This window comes from Eretmochelys imbricata, chromosome 3 (assembly GCF_965152235.1).
Source record: "Eretmochelys imbricata isolate rEreImb1 chromosome 3, rEreImb1.hap1, whole genome shotgun sequence".
Classification (NCBI taxonomy): domain Eukaryota; kingdom Metazoa; phylum Chordata; order Testudines; family Cheloniidae; genus Eretmochelys; species Eretmochelys imbricata.
In genome coordinates this window covers 178227658-178252615 of record NC_135574.1, presented here as the reverse complement: position 1 = coordinate 178252615, position 24958 = coordinate 178227658, and the positions used below count along the sequence as shown (strand labels likewise).

Here is a 24958-nt window from a genome sequence, read left to right as displayed (position 1 = left end):
TCAGATTCAAAACACAGAGGATTTCCCTCTAGGCAAAACTTTAAAATTACAAAAGACAACAACAACAACAACAACAATGAAAAAACAGGGATAAACCTCCTTCTTAGCACAGGGAAAATTCACAAGCTAAAAAGTAAAGATAATCTAACGTGCCTTGCCTTATTTACTTATTCTTTTTGTAATATTGAGACTTGTTTTAGGATGGTTTTAGGAGAAGGAGTTTTCTGACCTGTTGCTTCTCTGCTTCCCCAGGAAACACACAAACAGCACAAACAAAGCCTTCCACCTTCCCTCCCCCCCCCCCCGATTTGAAAGTATCTTCTTTCTCTGTTGGTCCTTTTGGTCAGATGCCAACCAGGTTATTTGAGCTTCTTAACCCCTTACAAGTAAGGGGGAATTCCAAGCTACCCTTAGCTGTATGGTTACGACAAGTGTAAATGGTGAATTCTCTGTAACTTGATTTTAAACCTTTAAACCATGATATGAAGACTTCAATAACCCAGCTAGAGGTTAGGGGCATAGGCGCTGACTCCATGGGTGTTCCAGCCCTGGAGCACCCATGGGGGAAAAATAGCAGCCAGATCCCCCTGACACCTCTAGTGCCTCCTGTCTGCCAGCGGCCCCACCGATCAGTTGTTCTACGCTGTGCAGGAGGCACTGAGGGAGGGGGAGGAGTGAGGGCAGGGTGCGCTCAGGGGAGGAACAGGGTGAGAAGAGGTGGAGTAGGGTGGAGCGCGGGCGGGAAGAGGCAGGCAGGGGCTTGGGGGAAGGGGTGGAGTGGGGCAGGGTGGGCCTAGGAGGAGGCGGGGGGGGGGCTTGGGGAAGGGGTGGAGTAGGGGTGGGGGCTGGGGCACAGCCAGGGGGTTGAGCATCCCCTGGCACATTAGAAAGTCAGCATCACTGGTTATAGGTCTATTACAGGAGTGGGTGGGTGAGGTTCTGTGGCCTGAAATGTGCAGGAAGTCAGACTAGATGGTCATGATGGTCCCTTCTGACTTTAGTAAGAGTATCTGAGTAAGGCTATACATTACAATTTTCAGTCTAACCTATGTCCCACAAGTGACTTGCCACAAGATATCAGAACATGTTCGTATTAGAGCTGAGTGGGTCTAATATTTATTTAAATTTCTTTCTTGGTATAGGAATTAGATACAATGCTCCTGTCAGATATTTCTAAGTTATTATCTGCAAAAACACTAGAGCTTTCAGTTGCCTAAGTAGCCCTTGGAATCATGGATAAACTTGTGACACCCCTTCCCCCAATCTGAAATGGCAACCCTGTGGGCAGTCACGGAATTGCCCCCCACTCCCATGTGTGGCCCTGTTGGCCTGACTGGAGTCACCCTCCCCACCCCAAATATAGAAGTCAAACTGCGCCTATGCCTCAGCCTCTCACCGAGGCAGGGATTACCCAGTGCAGGAGCTAGCTGCGGAGGGCTCTCACTGGTACAGGTCTGGTGCCTGTTAGAAGCGGTTGCAACAGTATATTGTAAACCGTACCTTAGATTAAGAGACTAACAGAAGCAAATTACATAGTGAGGTCATAACCTTAGTCACCCCCACACAACCCGGGTGAACATGGTGCTTAGAAACTTCTTGTTTTCTAGTAACAAGCCCAGTGCTGAAAATGGCATTAGAGAAAAGCTAGGCCAAAAGGCTGAGTGGTAAACAAATGAAAACATTTAGTCCCAGAATAATAGCGGGGGTTATACTGATCCTGGGAAGCTATTCCACAGGGCAGAGTCAGCAGGGGAGAGAGTTACACCATCTGCAGTTTGACTGTATACTGGCATAGAGAGGAGGCTAGTGTTAGATACAGGGAAAGACACAAGGTTTGTGAGAGAGGCTAGAACAAATCAATGGAGGATTTTACATACATTTAAATTGAACCCTAAAATAAATGTGGGGCAGTGGAAGTATCTGCAGCTGACATGTGGCCCTTTGGTGATTATTTTAGTTAGTTGGTTTTGGTTTTATTTTATTGTAAATATCCTATGAGGTTACAGAGCAGAAATACTGGCAATATTCATCATATAAACTTCAGGCAGGAGTATTATTACCGAGAATAACCTCTACACCGTGTATGTAGGAGCGAAGAACCAGACCCTGCCATTCTTACTTACACTGAGTACTGCCCTACTTTTGGAAGAGTTCCACTGAATTTAATAGTACAGCTGTGGAGTAACAGTGCCAGAATATATCCTGAAAAATGTAGGGGTGAAATAATCAGGAAAATGACAAGAAGTTGTAATTAACATGGTGCCATGTAAACATTTCCATCCTTCTTTTAAATGACTATAAAATATTGTAGCCCTGTGACCAACTGTCTCCACTCCATTCAGCCCCAGCCTGAACAGAATGGACAATCAAGTTCTCAGTGTTCCAAAAGCACTGCCAAGTGTTTCACAGAATATCAGGATTGGAAGGGACCTCAGGAGGTCATCTAGTCTAACCCCCTGCTCAAAGCAGGACCAATCCCCAATTTTACTCCAGATCCCTAAATGGCCCCCTCAAGGATTGACCTCACAACCCTGGGTTTAGCAGGCTAATGCTCAAACCACTGAGCTATCCCTCCCCCTTTTAAATATGCCCAGCTGGCTCCCTTTTAAAATATATACAGTTAAAAGTAAACCAAGACTTGAATTGCTATAAGGGTCTATTTAATGTTGAAAGGATTATACTAATTGCTTTTACCTTTCTTTTCTCCAGGATTGGGTTCCTTACCAGAGTCTTTCATTTCTACTTAATTTCTTTCTTATTCAATGAGGAGGATGGATTATAATACCTCTAGCTCCAAATTTTCTAACTACTCCTATTTAAACCTTTCATCTATATCTGAGGTACAGGCTCCAAAAGCTGCAAGAGCCCTTGACTTCTCACATAACATTACTGAAAAAATAATCAGAAAAGACTTTGAAGGGTTTGGTGCTCTGCAAGTGTTAGACATTTCCTACAATCAGATTCAGGAAATTGAATCTGGTGCCTTTGAGAATCTATTCAACCATATTTCTGTAAATCTTTCATTTAACAACCAGTTGCATGAAATTCCTTATCTTGCACCTCATCTAAAATTCTTACAAATACATGAAACCTCAGATTTTCCACAACATTTATAAATATTTTGAAAGATCATCAGAGACTGCTTTGAAGTCTTCTGTGTCAGCTGAAAGGTTGCAATATTCCAAAGGTTCATCTGGCTTGTTAAATGTTCATTCTAAGTTCAGGTGAAGCGTACAGGACTTTCAAAGACTAGATAAAAACATAACTGTGTTTCCACCTTCTATGATAAGGCATGCTTTCTGTCAAATGCCAAAATATGGAGTTTTTGATCTTTCAAACAGTAAACTGTCTAAGGAAGATCTGACAAGAAAAAACGTATGCCATGTCAGTCTTTGCAAAGATCAGCTGGACAGTATTTTAGAGCTGAACATTAGTTACAACAATCTGGAAATTGATCTCTTGTCACTTTTTATCCTTTTTCTTCCAATGGAAAATGTACAGTCTATTGATGCTAGTTACAACAAAATAACAATTAGCAATGTAGATATTGGAAATATTTGTCATTTCACATCCAGCAAGCTTTTGTTTTTAAATATCAGTAACAATCCCATAAACAACTTAGATACTATATGTCTCCCTTCAACAATTAACATAATTGATTAGTCTTTCACAAGCATAAATCAAATAGCAAAAGTTTTGGTGCAAAATTGTTTGATTAAGAAAAGATATATATTCAGGGAAATCAGTTCATCTATACTTGTGATCCAGTCAGCTCTGGAACAGTTGTAGACAAAACTGAACCTGGAAGTATACATATTGTTGCAATTTCATATATTAGAAGACAAGAAGGTACACCTATAGAAAGCCTGCCAGAGAAAGTAAATCATTTAGAAATGTCAAACTGTTCTATTGTAGAACTCCAGTAATTTGTCAGTAATGTGCAAGAATTGCTATTTTTAGACCTTAGCAATAACCCCATTTCTAAATTTCCCTGACTTATCAACCGCTCTGCAGCATCTGGATTTAAGCAACAGTGACATTAACATAATAAAAAGAAAAGGAGTACTTGTGGCACCTTTTGCGAATACAGACTAACACGGCTGTTACTCTGAAACTTAACCTTTCTGGAAATCTAATAAACCAAATAGATCCTACCAGTCCAATTATTTTGCTCACTGGTCTAGACATCAGTCAAAATTGAGTATCAGAGATTTCAGATCATTTTGGAAGATTTCTTCCAATATGGAAATATTTTAATTTATCTGGGAATAAGATCTCATTTCTACAAAGTGGGTTGTTTCTAGAATCTTTGATTAAGTTAGATATTAGCAACAATGCCATTAGTACAATAGTGGAAGACATTCTGGGGAGTCTGAATAAATTAAATGTTTTAACTGTTCAAGGGAAACATTTTTTCTGTAACTGTGACTTGCACTGGTTTGTGAATACATATATCCATAGACCAAATCTGCAAATAAATGGACAAGAAAATCTAAGATGCAGTTTTCCACCAGATAAAAGGAGTGCATCGTTCCATTGGTGTTCAAATGGCTATTACAGCTTGTACAGACATATAATCTATGTCAGTAATAACAGGCTTATCTGGCATTTTGATGGACCCTGGAATGTAAAAATGGGCTGGAACTGGTACATGGAAAAAATGAAACAATGCAAAAATAGGCCAGAAAATCAGTTGTATGATGCCTTCATTTCATACAGTGAAAATTATACAAGTTGGACTAAAGAGAATTTGTTGGAAAAACTAGAAATGAATGAGTTTAAAATATGTTACCATGAGAGAGAGAGAGAGAGAGAGAGAGAGAGAGAGAGAATTCAAACTGGGGCATCTGGTACTTGGTAATATTTTCTATTGCACAGAGAACAGCCATCAGGTCCTTTTTGTTTTCTCCCCCAGCTTTGAAACGGCTGCTGGTGTCAATATGAACTGTATTTTGCTGAACATCAGGTCCTGAATGAAAATGAAGATTCTCTCATTATGGTTGTGTTGGAAGACCTCATACCCAACAGTGTACCACAGAAATTCAGCGAACTCAGAAAACTGTTGAAAAGGAAAACCCATTTAAAATGGAGCCCAGAGGAATACAAACAGAAAATATTCTGGCACCAGCTCACAGGTGCCTTAAAAACATTCAACGACCCACTTGCTTTGAAAGCAGATAATGGACTGACAAAATATATGTACGAGATGGAATGTGACTGTTAGAATACATTAAGCTTCTGATGTAACATTTGCAGTCAAATAAGGCATATTTGCATATTTAATTTCAGGAAAGCTTTCCATTTACAAAATAGGAATTAAATCTATAAACTGATCAGTCCAATGAGAGATTATTAACCAGTTTGTGCCATGTACATTCATTTCATCTTGAAAAGAAGCTATCATGTGGAATACCGAGGCTTTGATATTATCAGACAAAGTCATGATTTCTTAGGGTTTGATAGTCTACAATTTTAAACCTCGTCAGTGGTTCAGGAAATATAGTGGATTTCAGCAAAGAAAAACTTGAGTCATATCATATGCTGTAAATATCTTTTCAAAATCTCCGGCGAACTAGTCAAAAACAATGTGGTTAAAAGGCACAGATGTGGTTAACATTATGGAGATCTAATATTGCTCAGAAAAGACAGAGCAGAAAACAAAGGTCATAACACAACATTCTTGTGATCCAGACTGAACAAAGTGTTGCAGTTCAGAAACCAACACATTTGCAATCACTCCCAAACCTGGTAGTGCCCACTCTGAAAACTGCTTCTAGAGACGAAAAAAAAATTCACAATAAATAATATGTAGTAATTGAATAGCACTTCACATCTGTGGTTTGCAAAATCCTTTACAGAAGCAAGGACTTTATAGACTAAAAGACTCTGTTAACACAAACCATTGGGGAAAGATGATCCATGTTGTGTTGTGAGCCCTTATTCAATGGCTAAAGTATTGGAATAGATCAGAGCTTAAATATTACAGTGATGGGTACTATAGAATATCCATTGACAACTAGATGTATGTATGTACAGATATCCCTAAGGTATCTACCCAGACACTTAAGAAAGTACGAAGAAGAAAAAGTCTCTAACCCATGACCATGCAGGCAAGAGAAGGCCAAGAAAGAGATATGCTCCGCAGCTAATGGAGAAATACTGGTGATGGACAGGGTGACTCAGACTACTTCATCTTAGGGCAGAGACATGGAGAAATTCCAGCTGACATCAGGGACCAGCACCACATTGTAGCAAGGAACAGAAAACTCACTGATTTTACATGCTTTTTGTTTTTCAACTTCATCCTTGCCAGATCATGAGTGATCAGGAAAGGAATAAGAAATGCTACTCCTAGGCCTGGTCTACCCTACATGGATAAACCACCTTGCACTGACCTAGTTGTGCATGTGTCTGTGCTTAAATTTGTCTCCCACTGAAGTCAGCTCTCCATTATGCTGACAGAGTAACACTACCTCCCCGAGGGATGTCGAGCTATGGCTGATATACTGAGGCTCATGCAGTGCAAATGTAGACAATCCATTACCTATGGAGACCGGAAGCCCCCCACACCCTTTCAAAACCTCTTGAATTTTTGAAATGCCTTTTCCTGATTGTCCTTCTTGGTGAGCCCATCTAGCAGCTCTCCGCTGTTGTGTGCAACTGTCCAGCTGACCATGCTGGCTGCATGCGCCAGACTCGCTCTGGTCTGGAGCAGACAGGAGATGTTGGACTGTGGGGAGAAGAGGCTGTCCAAGCACAGCTACAATCCAGCCACAGAACCCTAGACATCGGTGAAGGTGGCTGGTGTACAGCTTCACGAGCTAGGGGAGTAAGGGGTAGGTTGGCATAGGATGTGATACGTAGAATGTATAGTTTAGGTGTTGGGACATGTGAAAAGATGCCTGCTTGTCCGACGGGGAAGGAGAACAGCCAGGGGAACATCTGGGTCACCAACCTGATCAGGTAAATAACTTGGTCATCAGTCCAATCAGGTAAACAACTGAGTTAGCAAACTAATCTTTTGTGCTAGGCAGGAAGGTGTTTATATATAACGAGTAACTTTGTAACAATGTATTTAAGGGGAGCACCCCGAATGTGGGTGCGTGCTTGCATTTAACCCTATGCTGTGCCCTGTTTTGGTGGACTGATTGCTAACTGAAGCAGCAAATAAATGGCATACTTCACCTCAAGTCTGTCTGTGAACCTGTGTGTTCTCCCTTTGTGCTGCTTTCTAGTGCAAGTGGGACAAAAATGTGTTCTGTGCTGCTACAACAAATGTGATTGAGGCCTGGTAGAATCAAGTCTCAATTGTGCTTTCTGCAATGTGGAAAAATGTTTTTGTCTCATCTACATTAAAAATAACACTGTTTTCAACACCAAGTCAGTAACCCACTGCTGGCAACTGTTCTCAGCTTTGATCAATGTTCTAGTGTAGATGGGACTTGTATGCCATTTGTTTATCGCATTCATAAAGCTTGACGGTCCAATGTTTCTATCATGAATGACAGACCTCAAGTAGTCCATAAACAAATGTTGAAGCTGTCCACAGAAAAGAGACCTCTGGTCTACCTAAGTAATTTACACATGTTTCGTTATAAGACAGCCTCGGTGTTACTAAAAGCCAGAAAGCCTATTGGGAGGCTACTAAAAGCCTATTGGGAGGCTACTCCACCAGTGGGTATGATTCTCCAATCACTACCAACAGTATAAAATAAGGAGTAATTCTGAGTTATCCAAGAGCAGAAATAGTAACCTTATGAATTAATGAGCAAGTGAATACAACCAGCCAAAGTTAGCCTGGTGTGAGTTATGAGCAGGTACATTGACTCAATGGCAATTGCTCCTTCTTATCCCTGAGCTGAATTTGAACCATTAGGTTTAGAGTTCTGGGATTTTAAAAGGAAACTATGGTATTTACGTAAGTAATTTTCAAAATTATGAGCTATATATTCCCAGCTTTGGAAACCGTCCATTTTCTAACATTTATAATAGCTATTTGCTAAACTCCTCTCAGCTGAGGATTTCAACCAAAATGTTCTTTGGGCAAGAACATGGAGTGACTTATTTTCAATTGTATTTGCTAGCAAAGTTATAATTAAATAAATTCTGCGTTAATTAAAATCTGTTTGATTAATCAGAAATATTCTGTGGTTACATAGATTTGACTGTGCCCAGGCTTCCTAGAATAGCTTCTCTTCTTCTCCCCATCCAGATTTCCTACCTTAGCCTTATCTGTTTACATAAACCCAGTCTATCCCATTACAACACTACATTCTTGCTCTGTCCAGGAAAGCAAGTTGGATATGAAACGGCAGCCAGATTAAATAACTGAATCCCACCAGGACTGTTAGTATAGCTCCCTCTCTGCTGCAGCTTACACTTCACTGCACCTGAAGTGCTGGGCTGTGCCAGTCTTCAATGGCTTCAGATTTAAATCTTAGGTTTGATTCTTAGGTCAAAGACTCCAAGCTAGATAGATGTGCATCTATTTAAACACTCAATACTGATTATGGCTTTCACTGAACCTATGGATTTTCTCATAGTTTCTCTTGCTCTGTCTTTGTAAAGATTCCATCTCAACATGCATGCAAACATCACTGTCATCAGTGGATAGAGAACCCAGAACCTTCAGACCTGTGATCTTCAGTTTGGAAATTGCTATCCTAGTTCTATTGTAAAGAGGCCACAAAGAGCGCTGAAGTGTCAAGCCTTCTCTAATAACTTCTTGACATCATGTAAGTACAGTATTTCCAATAATTACATGACTTGTAAGCTTTTATAGTGCGGAAATGAAAAATATATACAGAAAGAGACCATGGCATCAATCACTCTAATGGGTGAAGAAATTAATCGTCATCACTGGAAGTCAAGAACTGCAAAAACTGCTGCAATATCATAAACATTTTTAAAATTATAACCTATAATTATGCTCATGTAAATAAGTATAAGTTATCTGGCAGTCACCACCAATTTTGTCCATTTCTCCCACAAGCTCCTTTGTGCTCTCTTCCATGCTATCTCATGCATAAAACATCCTGCTCAAACTATTATTATTAGTGATTTGTTTATGGCACTAGGTTCTTTTCAGACCATCACGTAGGGATGGGCCCTGCCCCTAAGAGCTCACAGTCTAAGGGACAATGGGGTTAGAGGAAGAGGAGCAATCACCAGCTATTTTTCTTTACCAATAGCTGAGCAGCTATTAGCAGACAGGAAATTAATCCTACATTTCCTCTTCTGTGGCCATTTCTACTCGGGAGCCCTAAAAGGATGACCAAACGATCATCTGGTAATAAATAGCCAACAATTTGTGATATTTGGTTACCAATTGCATACCAATACTCTCTAATGACTGGACACATCCACTATACATGCATAAAATCTCCTCTTTCACCACAATTTCTCCAACATTTAGTCCCATTCAATCTATCTATATTTTTTAATCTGACTGGCATGAGGTACTATTAATGTAGTATCTTAAAGACATTTTCTTTTATTGTGCTACAGACTGAGGTTGCTGGTCCTCTTTTCCACATGAAAGCCCACTGCTCTGGCGTAATCTGTCGAGCCACATCCTTTTCCCAGTGTTTCATACATGGACATTTTTTTGTTTGTTAGGAGAGTTGTGTGCAAAGATTGATATCAATTAGTTATAATTTTTGTCTCCTAACTGACAATACATATAGCTTCTATTAAAGTTAGCTTTTAATATAAAACAGGTTTTCTAGAAAGTTGAGAAACATCATGTCTGACCTGAAAGTACTGGTACCAGGAAAGAGTGTGTCAGTTAAACTTAGTTTTGATCTCTAAATAAGTTAGACAATTTCTTTACTGAATTGCTCACCAACTGGGTGTATTCCATGACTCTCCCAATCTTTGAAGCTTTCTAGTTCACGATTTGGGTTAAGATCTGGATTATTTGCAATGGGTATCATTGGGGGGGAGGGGGGGGAATGTATCTTATCTCTATCCCAAACCTACAGAGTAGCATTTGCTAAAGGAGGTGTATACATTTCTGGAGGGCATTCTTTTTTGTTGTTGTTACTCCACGGTCACCTAGCAGTGTTTACACTGCTTCAATTTTCTTGTTCAATAAAGGCCCCGTGGTTTTCTGGGTTAGAGCATCACCAATTCACTACTACTTTGAGCTGGCTGGCTTAATAGTACCCTAGAATACTTGGAACACTTAGTTCACCCTGTTTAATAGCTCTATACGAAGTATCTGCACTCAGTCTTATTCTTTTTGAATGCCACATATGTATTCAAACAACATGCTCTGTATTCCCACTAGTGTTTTATCTGGGATACTCACAGAAAGATTTTGAAAGAAGATGTTCACTTTGAGAAAGATGTATACCTTGGCACGATGTTCACTTTGACTGTAACTAGTCTTCCCAACCAAGAAATTATATACTTCCCCAGCACTCCAGATCTTTTTTCATTTGCTGAAGTGTGGTTTGATATTTAAATCATAGATATTTAAATTGTACGTTGTTTGTAATTTGAATCCCCAGGTATCTTATAGAATTTGTTCCCTGTTTGTACCCAAATATTTTCTGGAGGAGTGACTTTTCAGCATCTTGCAAATTTATAGCTAGTATTTCAGATTTGGCATAATTTACTTTAAATCCAGAAACTTTCCAGTGTTTTAAAAATATCCTTAAAACAAGTTTTTTGCTTTGAGTTGGAAACATACTCAATACCCATTTCAGGTTTCAGAGTAGCAGCCGTGTTGGTCTGTATCTGCAAAAAGAACAGGAGTACTTGTTGCACCTTAGAGACTAACAAATTTATTAGAGCATAAGCTTCAATACCCATTGTTACTACTAACCCTGCAATTGTACCCTTCAACAATATAAATCATCCTTGTTTATTCTTAAATTGATTTTTATCTGAAAAGATATGTATTTAGCAAATATGCCCACTCATCTCCTCTTTTGCTGAACCAAAAAATGTCTGTTGAAACCACCACCAGTAATTTGCCCTTCCTGAAAATGAGTTTCTTGATGTAGAATAATTTGAGGGTGAATTTTTAAAAATTCTACCAAGGCTATTTTTCCAATTAATGACATTACTTAGCCCTTTCACATTCAAAGACATTACTTTAAAAGGAAGAGCCATTGAGAGTAACTATTTAGCTTAATGAAAAATTTGAAATTACTGTGATTCTTTAGCTGTTTGATGGCACCCTAATAGCTTTCTTTGACAGGGAACAAGACTGGAGGGGGGAGAGGGGGGCGGCGGGTGGAGAGTTGTAGATGTGGTATATCTTGACTTTAATAAGGCTTTTGATACATGACCTTCTCATATACAAACTAGGGAAATACAACTTAGCTGGAGCTACTATACAGCGGGTGCATAACTGGTTGGAGAATAGTTATCAGTGGTTCACAGTCAAGCCGGAAGGGCATATTAAGTGGGGTCCCACAGAGATTAGTTCTGGGTTCTGTTATGTTCAATATCTTCATCAATGATTTAAATAATAGCACAGAGAGTACACTTATAAAGTTTGTGGACGACACCAAGCTGGTAGGGGTTGCAAGTGCTTTGAAGTAAATAGGATGAAATTTGATAAGGACAAATGCAAAATATTCCACTTAGGAAGGAACAATCAGTTGCACACATGCAAAATGAGAAATGATGCCTAGGAAGGAGTACTGCATAAAGGGATCTGGGAGGTCATAGTAGATATCAACTAAATATGAGTCAACAGTGTAACACTGTTGCAAAAAAAGCAAACATTATTCTGGGATGTATTAACAGGAGTGTTGTAAGCAAGACACAAGAAATAATTCTTCCACTCTACTCTGCACTCATAAGGCCTCAACTGGAATATTGTGTCCAGTTCTGGGGACCACAATTCAGGAAAGATGTGGACAAATTGGAGAAAGTCCAGAGACAAGCAACAAAAATGATTAAAGATGTAGAAAACATGACCGATGAGGGAAGATTGAAAACATTGGGTTTGTTTAGTCTGGAGAAGAGAAGACTGAGGGAGGACATGATAACTGTTTTCAAGTACATAAAAGGTTGTTACAAGGAGGAGGGCAAAAATTTGTTCTTCTTAACCTCTGAGGATAGGACAAAAGCAATGGGCTCAAATTGCAGCAAGAGAGGTTTAGGTTGGACATTAGAAAAAACTTCCTGTCAGGGTAGTTAAGCATTAAAATAAATTGCCTAGGGAGGTTGTGGAATCTCCATCACTGAATATTTTTAAGAGCAGGTTAGACATACACTTCTCAGGGTTGGTCTAGATAATACTTCGGCCTACCTTGAGTGTAGGGGACTGAACTAGAAGACCTCTTGAGGTCCCTTCCAGTCCTACGATTCTATGAACCTTTTGTTGCCAATGTCTCTCGTTTCTAATTATGTTGCATTCATGATTGTGTGCCTGAATATAGCTTTGTTTTTGTTTGTAAACCTCCATCTATTTCTTGTATTAATCCCTCCCCCAACCTCCTCAGTTCCCTCCCCTCTCCTGCATTCCCCAGACGCTAAATCCACAACTGAAATACCAATTTAACATGCAAAACAATCCCCAAATGACTGTGCTTTGTTAAAAACTGTTAGGCTAACAGAAGACAGATATTATTGGTAATCCCAAATAAAGCAAATGTCATATTATTTTCTTTATAACAATAACATAGTTACTGTTCAGCTGTTCATTCCTGATGACTCCCGAGAAGTCCCTTCTGGTTAGCTTTAGATTACTCCTCAGATATCTGAGTTCCCTTATTCACCTTCACTTCTGCCATTGCCAGTATGGTATCTAAGGTCTTTTGTCTTTTCTTTTCATTTCTTCTTTTTCCTGGGTTTCACCGTTTCCCAAGAGTTTTTGAGGAGCTTATCTCTAGTTACTACCTCTGGAGAGATTTCTTGTATGTCTGAGATTTTGATTTCTATCACAAGCAACGGGGTTGTATTTTTTCCTTGTTTAAAGTTTCTTACTGTATAATACTGATTTTGGAAGCTGAATGAAAATTTAAATGGGAATCCCCATTTCTAGTGGCTATCTGCTCTCCTGAGCGTTCCTGTAATTTCCTGTAGCTCTCTTCTTTTTTTTAAGGTTAGGGCAGAGAGATCATGGAAAATGTGCAGCTTATGACCTTTGAGTATGAACTCTAAATGCTCTCTGGCTTTTTTCGTAATTAAATTTTTCTGCTGCTAATTTCACATTTAGGTCTCTGAGTTTATTATTATTATTATTATGAGGCCCAGCCTGGTGGAGCAGTGCCCTGTGTGCTCTCTCCACTTTTACCTCTCCCAGAGAGCTTAGATGTAACAACTCTAGAATTAAAGGTTTTACATATCAGATTGGGTTTCCTCCTTCAGCGTTTTCAGGCAGACCCTTAATTCTGATATTCTCCCTTCTTTATCTGTTTTCCATATTGTCCAATTTAAGCTGCATCTCTCTCTCTCTGTTCCCTCAGTGCCATGTGGTTCTGTAGCTCTGTTTCTCTCACTTGCTTTTCTTAGGCCAGTGACTCGCTCTTCCAAGTCAGCAACTTCCTTCTTTATTGCAAAAAGCTTGATCGTCAAATCATCTCTCATGCCTTAAACTCAGAGGTCATCTCCAGAATGCCTGCTTTAGTTGCCATTTGATTTTCTTCAGCTCTGGCATTTTTGCCTAATTTCACTGCCATGAGTTCACTTGGAGTCTGAGAGATTTCTCCATGCTGTGAGCCAGAAACAATCTTCTCAGCCCTGGTCTACACTGCGAGTTTAGGTCAAATTTAGCACCATTAGATCCATTTAACCCTGCACCCGTCCACATGATGAAGCCATTTTTGTCAACTTAAAGGGCTCTTAAAATCGATTTCTGTACTCCTCCCCGATGAGGGGATTAGTGCTGAAATTGATATCACTGGGTCGAATTTGGGGTAGTGTGGACACAATTTGATGGTATTGGCCTCCGGGAGCTAACCCAGAGTGCTCCATTGTGACCACTCTGGACAGCACTTTCAACTCAGCACTAGCCAGGTACACAGGAAAAGCACCGGGAACTTTTGAATTTCATTTCCTGTTTGGCCAGTGTGATAAGCTCATCAGCAGAGGTGACCATGGAGAGCTCATCAGCACAGGTGACCATGCAGTCCCAGAATCACAAAAGAGCTCCAGCATGGATCGAACAGGAGGTACTGGATCTGATCGCTATATGGGGAGATGAATCTGTGCTATCAGAATTCCGTTCCAAAAGACAAAATGCCAATATATTTGAAAAAATCTCCAAGGGCATGATGGACAGAGGCAATAACAGGGACTTGTAGCAGTGCCATGTGAAAATTAAGGAGCTCAGGCAAGCCTACCAAAAAACCAAAGAGGCAAACAACCACTCTGGGTCAGAGCCCCAGACATGCCGCTTCTATGATGAGCTGCATGCAATTCTAGGGGGTGTCCCTACCACTACCCCACCCCTGTCCGTGAATACCTGCAAGAGGGGAGTCTCACACAACAGGGATGAGGATTTTGGGGATGAGGAAGATGAGGAGGAGGAGGAGGATAGCGCACAACAGGCAAGCAGAGAAACCGTTCTCTCCAACAGCCAGAAACTGTTTATCACCCTGGAGCCAATCCCTCCCAACCCTCGCAAGGCGGGCTCCCGGACCATGAAGCCAGAGAAGATACCTCTGGTGAGTGTACCTTTGTAAATATAATACATGGTTTAAAAGCAAACATGTTTAATGATTAATTTGTCCTGAAGACTTGGGATGCATTCGCGGCCAGTACAGTTACTGGAAAAGTCTGTTAACATGTCTGGGGATGGAACGGAAATCCTCCAGGGACATTATTAAGGGGACATTCAGAGGTGGCTGTTCCTGCTGGGCTGTTTGCCTGTGGCTGAAAAGAAATCATCCCTGCTATTAGCCACGCGGTGGAGGGGGGGCGCCGTTCACGCTGAGCTGTTCGCATTTGGTTGGCAGGGATCTTCTCTGATACTAGTCAGGCGGTGGGAGGAGGGGTGAAGTGATCATCCCAGAGAATTAGGAGGGGGGGGGTTAGTTGGGTTTGTGCTTCACATTAACCTGAAAACCGCAGCCCCCACTTTTAAATGGCCAACCCAATGGGTGCTTGGTACGGGAAAGGAGGGCGCCGCTGTTTGAAACTATTCCCATGTTATGAAGGCTGAAGAAGCCGAAAGACTGTGGGTTACCATGGCTACCTGCGAGCCAAATTCTGTTGCCCGGCCCTGCGTGTGTGATCTCTCACACCAAACCGGCAGGCCCTCAATATAAGAGGCAAAATGAGACCTTGTACCAAAAGCACATGTGCTATGTAATGTTAACAGCTTGGTTCAACATGAAAGAGTCTACCCATTGTTCTCTAAAATGTGTCTTTTTAAACACTACTCTCCCTTTTTTCCTCCTGCAGCTGCAAATATTTCAACGTTCCCCTTACCATCTCCGTCCCAGAGGCTAGCACAGATAAGAAGGCAAAAAAAACGCACTCATGATGAAATGTTCTCTGAGCTTATACAGTCCGCCTGCACTGAAAGAGCTCTGCAGAATGCTTGGAGGCAAACACTGGCAGAATCCAGGAAAGCAGAAAATGAACACAAGGACAGGAGGGACAAGCAAGATGAGAGGTTGCAGGAGCAAGAGGAGATGTGGTGGCAGCGTGATGGGAGGAGGCAGGATGCAATGCTGAGGCTACTGGGGGATTAAACTGATATGCTCTGGCATCTGGTGGAGCTGCAGGAAAGGCAGCAGGAGCACAGACTGCCACTGCAGCCCCTGTGTAACCACCCACCCTCCTCCCCAAGTTCCATAGCCTCCTCAACCAGATGCCCAAGAACGTGCGGGGGGGGCCCTCTGGGCACCCAACCACTCCATCCCAGAGGCTGCCCAAGCAACAGAAGGCTGGCATTCAATAACTCTTGAAGTGCAGTGTGGCCTTATCCTTCCCTCCTCCCCCCATCCACCACCCCACCCGGTGCTTCCCTCCTCACCCACCCCTCCTGGGCTACCTTGGCAGTTATCCCCCTATTTGTGTTATGAATTAATAAAGAATGCATGATTTTGAAACAACAATGACTTTATTGCCTCTGCAAGTAGTGATCGAAGGGGGGAGGGCAGTTGGCTTACAGGGAAGTAGAGTGAACCAAGGGGGTGGGTTTTCATCAAGGAGAAACAAACAGAACTGTCACAATGTAGTCTGGCCAGTCATGAAACTGGTTTTCAAAGCTTCTCTGATGCACAGTGTGCCCCGCTGTGCTCTTCTAATTGCCCTGGTGTTTGGCTGCACATAATCAGCGGACAGGCAATTTGCCTCAACCTCCCATCCCACCATAAACGTCTCCCCCTTACTCTCACAGATATTGTGGAGCACACAGCAAGCAGCAATAACAATGGGAATATTGGTTTCGCTGAGATCTAACCGAGTCAGTAAACTGCGCCAGCGTGCTTTTAAATGTCCAAATGCATATTCTACCACCATTCTGCACTTGCTCAGCTTATAGTTGAACTGTTCCTTACTACTGTCCAGGGTGCCTGCATATGGTTTCATGAGCTAGGGTATTAAGGGCTAGGCTGGGTCCCCAAGGATAACTATAGGCATTTCAACACCCCCAACAGCTATTTTCTGGTCTGGGAAGTAAGTCCCTTCCTGCAGCTCTTCAAACAGACCAGAGTTCCTGAAGATGCGAGCATCATGTATCTTTCCCGGCCATCCCACGTTGATGTTGGTGAAACGTCCCTTGTGATCCACCAGTGCTTGCAGCACCATTGAAAAGTACCCCTTGTGGTTTACATACTGGTTGGCAAGGTGCTCCGGTCCCAAGATAGGGATATGCATTCCGTCTATCGCCCCACCACAGTTAGGGAATCCCATTGCAACAAAACCATCCACTATGACCTGCAATTTCCCAGAGTCACTACCCTTGATAGCAGAACATCAGTGATTGGGTTGGCTACATGGATCACAGCAGCCCCCACAGTAGATTTGCCCACTCCAAATTGATTCCTGACTGACCGGTAGTTGTCTGGCAATGCAAGCTTCCAGAGGGCTATCGCCACTTGCTTGTGAACTGTGAGGGCTGCTCTCATCTTGGTATTGTTGCGCTTCAGGTCAGGGGAAAGCAAGTCACAAAGTTCCATGAAAGTGCCCTTAAGCATGCGAAAGTTTCACAGCCACTGGGAATCATCCCAGACCTGCAACCCTATGCGGTACCACCAGTCTGTGCTTGTTTCCAGGGCCCAGAATCGGCATTCCACGGCATGAGTCTGCCCCATTACCACCAGGATGTCCAAATTGCCAGGGCCCGTACTTTGAGAGAAGTCTGTGTCTATGTCCTCATCACTCTCATCACTGCACTGCCGTCACCTCCTTGCCTGCTTTTGCATGTTCTGGTTCTGCACATAGTGCAGGATAATACGCGAGGTGTTTATAATGCTCATAACTGCCGCGGTGATCTGAGCAGGCTCCATGCTTGCCGTGGTATGGTGTCTGCTGAAGAGAAGAGTTGCAGCGGAAGCAGTGGCTGACGACGGATGCCACGAGAATAGATATTTATTGAGACCGACAAGAGGACCTGCGAGGTAGATTCATGAGAGCAGGAGAGCAGAGTTGCAGCGGAAGCGGTGGAGGACGACGGTTAGCACTGTGCACATTGCCTGAGGAAGAACAAACGTACCCAGGAGCCCATGACAGACAACATGGAGAAATTCGCTATTGAGACAGAGCAGAGTTGCAGCGGAAGTGGTGGATGACGACAATTAGCAGTCCTACTGCACCATCTGCTGAAAGCAGTATGGCGTCTGCACGGAAAAAAGGCACGAAACGATTGTCTGCCATTGCTTTCGCAGAGGGAGGGGCGACTGACGACATGTACCCAAAACCACCCGCAACAATGTTTTTGCCCCATCAGGCATTGGGAGCTTAACCCAGAATTCCAATGGGCGGCAGAGACTGCGGGGACTGTGGGATAGCTACCCACAGTGCACCGCTCCGTAAGTCGATGCTAGCCCTGGTAGTGAGGACGCACTCCGCTGCCATAATGCACTTAGTGTGGACATACGCAATCGACTGTATAAAATCGATGTCTAAAAATCGACTTCTATAATATTGACCTAATTTCGTAGTGTAGACATACCCTTAGTGAGTTATCTTTTTAAATGTTCAGAATTCCTTGGAGAATCCATCCTCTGCAACAGTATGGTCTGTTTTTGGGGAAGTTTTGTAGGTTTGGGGGTGTGGGGGTTGATGGAGGCAAATTCTTTGCTATCCCCTCAAAGCTCAGGCTTCAGAGAGCCATGTTATTTTGGCCCCCTGATGGTCTCTTCTCCAGATCTATTTTTACCATGAAGTCTATGAGAAATTGCCAAATTATAAGCACTAGGTAGATGACCAGTAAGGATTTATTTTTTAGTTTATAAAATAAATTAACTGAAAATCATCTGGCTGTGCACATATCTGACTAATATTAGTGTTTTCCTCCTCATTTCTCCCATATATTTGTTACAGAATATCCCATCTTAAACAATGATCAGCATCAGATGCTTCAGAGGAAGGTGAAGTAACCCCACAGTAAGGATAATCTCCCTCACCACCCCCCCCCATATGAAGGTTTTATCCTAATCCCTAAATCAGAAAATGTTTTAAATCCTGAAGCAGGAGGTTTTATATCCTTCCAAAATTTCTTGGCATTAACTATTATAACTCTGGATGTTCTTATTACTCATATAAATGTCCAATCCCTCTTTGAATCTTGGTAGATTCTTGGTCTCAATGACATTATGCAGCTATGAGTTCTCCAGCCTAATTCTGTGTTATAATACAAGGACATGCCACCTTTCAGTTTCACTTCTTGTGTTATCAGCCAGGGAGAACAGAAGCTCCAGATCTACCGTCTCTAAACCATTCAGTATTATATATACTTTTATCATGTCCTCTCTTATTCATCTCCATTCTTTTCAATCTCTTAGTATGGGTGGTCCACCCCCCTAACCATTCACATGTTGCGTCTTGTCTCAGTTAGACTGTCACTTTCTTAGGAAGTAAGGAAATTTTATTCCGTGTCCAGCATAATGGTGCCCTGATTTAATGGGGCCAGTTAGGTACTACTATAGTACAAACAAATAAGATTACTGGAGATAAAAATCACTTATTTTGTGATCTTCTAATGACTCCTGATACTTAAATTAAGGAATCACTTCAATAAAATTACAGCAACATAATATATTTTCTATTTATCACATACATTCAGCTCCACAAAATGCTTTGTTATTTAATATTATGTAGGACAACTCAAATTGGACAGTGTTCTTATTGCAGTTAAAAGTTCAGAAATGCTACATTTTATTATCTGAGACCACAAACATTTAAAAATATTAGGAATACAAAGTTACATCAGCAGTTAACTTAAGAAAAAACATTATAAAATATTTTGAAAAGATTTCAATCCCTTTCTCACTTTACTCATCACGCAAATATTGAATACATTTACTTTTATGAGCAAAGTGATCATAACCCTTAGTCATGTTATGGAGATCACATGTTATGGAGATCACAATTCAAAGCAAAATGCGTAATTTAAGGAACATAAACAAACAAACCACCTTAAAACCTGATCTAGCAATCCTTGAACACCCAAAACTCTCACTGACTTCAGTGGGAAGTTCGGACATGCCAGGAATGCAGAACAGGAGATGTGCAAGTTAAATACATATAGGACCCAATCCTGCATCCATTTCTCAGAGTCAGGGCCCAGTCCTAATATCCTTTCTTAAGTAAAGCTGCCACGTAGTGCAATCAGTGTGGTGTCTGAGTGAGAACTGCAGGATCAAGCCCATAACATCATCTCCACCCCAAAAAATTATGGGGCATCATGCTAAGGAGTAATCCAAAGACAGAAAAAAAAAACAAACGTGAGACATTTTAGTTAGTTATATTTTATCGTCATTTTAGCAAGGCCCATGTTGTTCATTCACAGAAAAAAATATCTGGGTAGGGAGAAAGGAACCATTGAAATTATTTCAACTTTACATTTGTGATAGAAATTTGTTAGATTCCTTACTGCAAGAAATTATGTCATGTTTAAATTACTAAAAAAGAAAAGGAGGACTTGTGGCACCTTAGAGACTAACAAATTTATTTGAGCATAAGCTTTCATGAGCTACAGCTCACTTCATCGGATGCTCAAATAAATTTGTTAGTCTCTGAGGTGCCACAAGTCCTCCTTTTCTTTTTGCGAATACAGACTAACGTGGCTGCTACTCTGAAACCGTTTAAATTACTATTATATTTTATTTTCTTAAAACTAAGAAAATTATTCATTAAAGTGACATTCTTCAGTGGAAACACTGTAAAATAGTTTAGTTTCTAAAAAAGCCAGCTAAAACTATTCACATTACTATGAAAGGATGTTTTTCTTTTTCTAAATAATAAATCATTTCCCTGGAACCAAACGATGTAATTTTGTTAATTAAAGATGCCAACTTTTTCAAACTTGGGTGGCTAAAATGAGGCACCTGAACTTATAAGTGGGTTAATTATTTCAGAGCTTCTGCTGAAGTCTATAGGAGTTCAGAGGTGTTCAGCACTTTTGAAATACAGAGCACGTATTTAAGTGACTGACTTTAAGAACACCAATCTGAAAATTTTGGCTGCCAATTTAATAGAAAAAAACTTTATTTTAAAACTAAAACCATCCTGTTTCAATAGGGATTTCCACAACACATAATACAATAAAGCTAAATATCAGCATTATAAAAATATTTCACTTCTATATTTTGTTGCTTATGTAGGGCTGTAGATAAAATGCAGAAGTAGACAAATAATCTGACTTCAAGGTAAATAATTCATCACTAGACTGTTTTAAAATGTTTTAGTAGATAACAAAATCTGAAAAAAGAGTAGTAATATTATGATTACTTGGTAATTTTGTTTTTTCCAGATATTAGTCATTTCTACCCGCATTTGATGGCAATGTCAGATCCTAATCTGCGAAATATATAAAGTCATAGACAAAAACCAAACAACAACACTGCTCCTCAGGTAACAGTTTGTAAAGTAGAAAATTACATAGGCTACTGCATTAGCACATAAATGTCAGCACTGTGATATTGCAATAGTCATTTGTATCCTCAAGTAAAACTTATAATTAGGCATTGCAAGTTAACTTTTATCAGTTGAAAATCATTTCTCCATACACCATTAAAATGGTATTTTATGACACCAGTGTCTACAATAAAGGTATAACAAAAATTAAGATTACCATATAACAAGGCACAATGCCTCTTGCAAGGATCATTCCTAATAGGTAGTGATATACAGCTATTTATAAGTAACCAGGAGTGATATCCTGGTCCCACTGAAGTCAGTGAGAATTTTCCATTGACTTCAATAAAGTCAGGATTTCACGTTAGAACCACAGAAAAATTTACTCAGTCTGGCACTTTTTATAGGAATATTATTCATTCTTTCAACACCTGCAATAAAACAAACTTTATACTCAAGTTATCAAGATAAATCCTTAAGCATCCACCCAATTCACTGGCAACATGGTTTTCTATATTCTTAAAAATACAGCAAATATATAACAAACCATAATGTTGGCAAAGTCTGTTTTCTTTACATACTTTGCCACATGATGTAATTAAACCTACACTTTCCACACTTACAGTGTTCAGCATAAAATTTAGTAACAAAAACACCCTAATATAACTATTCCAAGTACAAATCTAAAAGATGCCCTTTTTATTAATGAAAAATTATACAATTTCAAAAAAATATTGTGGAAACAGTATTCTACTGCTTAGTTCAACTCTAAATAACTGAATATTAACAATATTAGTAATTTGTAAATTGGCAACTGGATAGCAAAATCAGATATAATACTATACCTTTGAGTTCAGAATAATCATGAACAAAAACAAACAAGGGGAGACAGAAAACCAGATGAAGTGTGGTCAACTTTCTCTGATAGCATCCTCCAAGTTAAACAGAGGGGACAGGAATCTGTTTAGCTGAAGTGCTGTCATAATCTCGCACCAAGTCATTAGTGGTATGATAATGCATGGCAATATAGGATTTGGCAAATCCAAAAGTAGACTTTACTGGCTGTAAGCTATTTGGTGTGCTCATTTCCTGTGAAGGGCTGCTGTTATAAATGCTGTAATAAGGTTCAATGCGGGTATTCATGGGGGTTGAGCTGCTCTGTGCATAGTGCTGATGTCCAACAGAAGCCTTAGGACTCAACACACTTTCCTTAGAATGACTAGGACCACAAGCTTGATCCACAAACTTTTTCTGAGGTTTTGGAGACAACATGTATGCCGAATTGGTTTCATGATGGGATGACTTGTTTCTGTTGACTTCCAAGCTCCCTTTGCCCATGGCTCGAAGCCTTGTCTTCTGCTTGCAACAGAAAAAACCAAAGGCTAAATATTGGAGACACCAAAGGACTCTCCTCCTAAGTCCAGCACTGTTCCGGGAATATATAAAAGGATTTAATCCAGATTTGAAAAAAATGAGGGTAAATCCACACAACTCAAACTGGTAGAGGATGAAACCACCATTACTGGACAGCACATCCTGCACCAAGAAGATCCCCAGGGGGAGACAGCAAACTAAGACAGAGAGGACAATGACCACACATGTCACCACCGCTTTGGAGTCTTTAGCTGTGGACAAATTCACTGTAGACACCAGTTGGAGCCTGGTGGATGCTGGAGCTGGCAGCTGGCTGAGATTCTTACTGTAGCCATGGGTCTGGACATGCTGCAACTTGTTGTAGTTCTGGTTCCTGTACAAAGCAGGCATAGCACACTGCACCTCATCCACCCCTCCTGAAGCACGAGGTCCAATGAAAGGCTGCGGTCTGGAGGCATCTACTGTGATGATGGGGGGACATTTCCTCACTTGGGCATTTCTCCTCAATGTCTGGGCTATCATGATATAGGAGACTGAGACCACAGCTACACAGCAAATGAAATCACTCACATACAAGTAGAGGATGATCTTCCCTTCGCCACTGATCAGGCTGGACATGGGGAGGCAGAGGCGGGACTTACGGGTTCTCAGGGTGGCCAAGGTAGCCAAGGTGAAGCTTGTGGCCCACAAGAGCAAGGTGAGCAGGAGAGTGCAAGGGAAGGAGGCAGTTCGGTTGGGCTGCTTCCCCAGCACCATCCGCAGCCGGTGCAGGGCAATCACAGCCACTGTCTTGAGAGACATGATGATGAAGCCAGAGCTGGTGAGGTGGAAAGTGAAGCAGAAAGCATCAGGAACACCATTCACAGAGTTGAAAAACAGGACGAAGGCAAACATGGGGGCAGTTACCCCACAAATGAAGAGGTCGCAGAAGGACAAGTTGAGGATCATAAAGTCAAAGTTAGTCCTGAATTTCCTGAAGGCTGGGTCGAAGAAGGACAAGAAGACAATGAGGTTGCCATAGGACCCCAGGCAGAAGATGAGGGCCAGCAGAAAGGTGCAGGTGACCAGCGTGGCTGTGTGGATGATCTCCTGGAGATCCCCCTGGAAAGAGGAAGAGGTGGAATTCCCACTGAGAGAGTGCAGCAGCTGTAGGGAGGTGTTGAAAGGATCCAAGCGCCTTTGGTCAGCCCAGTTCTGCAGCCTGCCTGTCAGGTTCATCTTCACAAAAATAAACACACTCCCACCCCCAAAAGGGGAGTCCAGTGTCTCAACTTAGAGGTTTGGGGCAAAGTGGGTCCATGGTGGATGAAGCCTGTACACACCCCCACCCAAAGGAAAAAAAGTCAGAGCACAGAGATTAGCCCACAAAAGAGCATGAGTCACTGAATCACAGATGTTAGGAATGAGAGGGACCTAACAGGACACACACCTCATCCCCTAGGGGCTGGGGCAGGGCTCTTCCCTAAAGCACAGGAGCCCTCCCAGTCAGTAAGGCATGGACGGAGACAGGGGACGGGGGCCAGGGAGAGACCCCAGTCCCTGCAGGCAGGCCAGACCTCCCCCACCCGGTAAAAGAAGGCAAAGGCCCCAGTCAGAGCCTGCCCCACCCCCAGGCTCCCTGGTGAATAGGGCCATGCCCACCCCACAGCCCCGCTCCCGCAGCGCGGGCACAGACCCGGAGCCGCGGCGGCAGGGGCAGCACTGCCCGGTTGCCCTCTCGCCCCGGGAAAGGGAGTCGCTGAGCCCAGGGGAGCGGCGGGTCCGGGGTAGGGGCGGCGCGGCCGGCTCCTGGCGGGTGGCCCCGGACTGCCCAGCCAGGGCCAGGCAGACGCAGCCGGCAGGATGCACGCAGGGCCCCTGGCGCGCCCAGCACCGCAGCCTCCCTGCCGGCCCCGGCGCTTCCTGCTCCGCCAGCAGCCTCCGCAGGTGCCCCGCACAGCTGCGTGCGCCCCGCCCCCCCCGCGCCCAGTTGTTTCCTCCTCCCAGATGTGAGCCCCCCCCCCGCCAGCGGTGCCCGTCTGCGGCCCCCCGGGCGCCGCCATCCGGGCAGCCGGGCGCGGGGACTCGGGGCAGGGGGGCGCCCGCCCGCGCGGAGCCCCCTACCTCGCTGCTCGCGGCGGCTCTGCCCCGGCTGCTGCGGCGGCGGCGGCCTGGCCCCGGGGCGGCCCGGCTCTCTGGCGAGCGCGGGGCGGGAGCCTTCCCCGGCTGGGCTGGGGGACAGGCGACTGCTGAAGTCATCGCCGCCGTGCGGGAGCGGATCAGTCCCCTCACTGCCACCTGCAGCCAGAGCCCGGCCGTGCGCTGCACCCCAGGGCACGCACACGCTGCATCCCCTGCACACTGCATCCCTTCCGCGCACTGCAATGCACACACTGCATGACAGCCACACAGTGCAACCGCACTGCACAGTGCAATGCACGTGCTGCAGCACAACCACATACTGCACCACTAACCACACACTGTACCCACACTGCAATGCACACTGCACCACAATTGCACACAGCACCACAACCACACTCTGCACCACACACTGCACCCCGTTGCACCACACATTGCAACACACCCACACAGTACAACACTGCCACACACT

The 24958-nt window shown here is 42.7% G+C and overlaps 1 protein-coding gene and 1 pseudogene across 1 annotated transcript; one reads left to right on the top strand and one right to left on the bottom strand.

The window, feature by feature from the left end:
• The first annotated feature begins 2771 nt into the window (after positions 1–2771).
• LOC144262441 (toll-like receptor 2) lies at positions 2772–5224 on the top strand (annotated as a pseudogene).
• A 16709-nt stretch (positions 5225–21933) lies between these two features.
• On the bottom strand, positions 21934–23631 carry GPR75 (G protein-coupled receptor 75). Its single transcript, XM_077811983.1, has one exon. It carries the CDS (start codon positions 23584–23586, stop codon positions 21934–21936), a length of 1653 nt encoding a protein of 550 aa, XP_077668109.1. The 5' UTR covers positions 23587–23631.
• Between the last annotated feature and the right edge of the window lie 1327 nt (positions 23632–24958).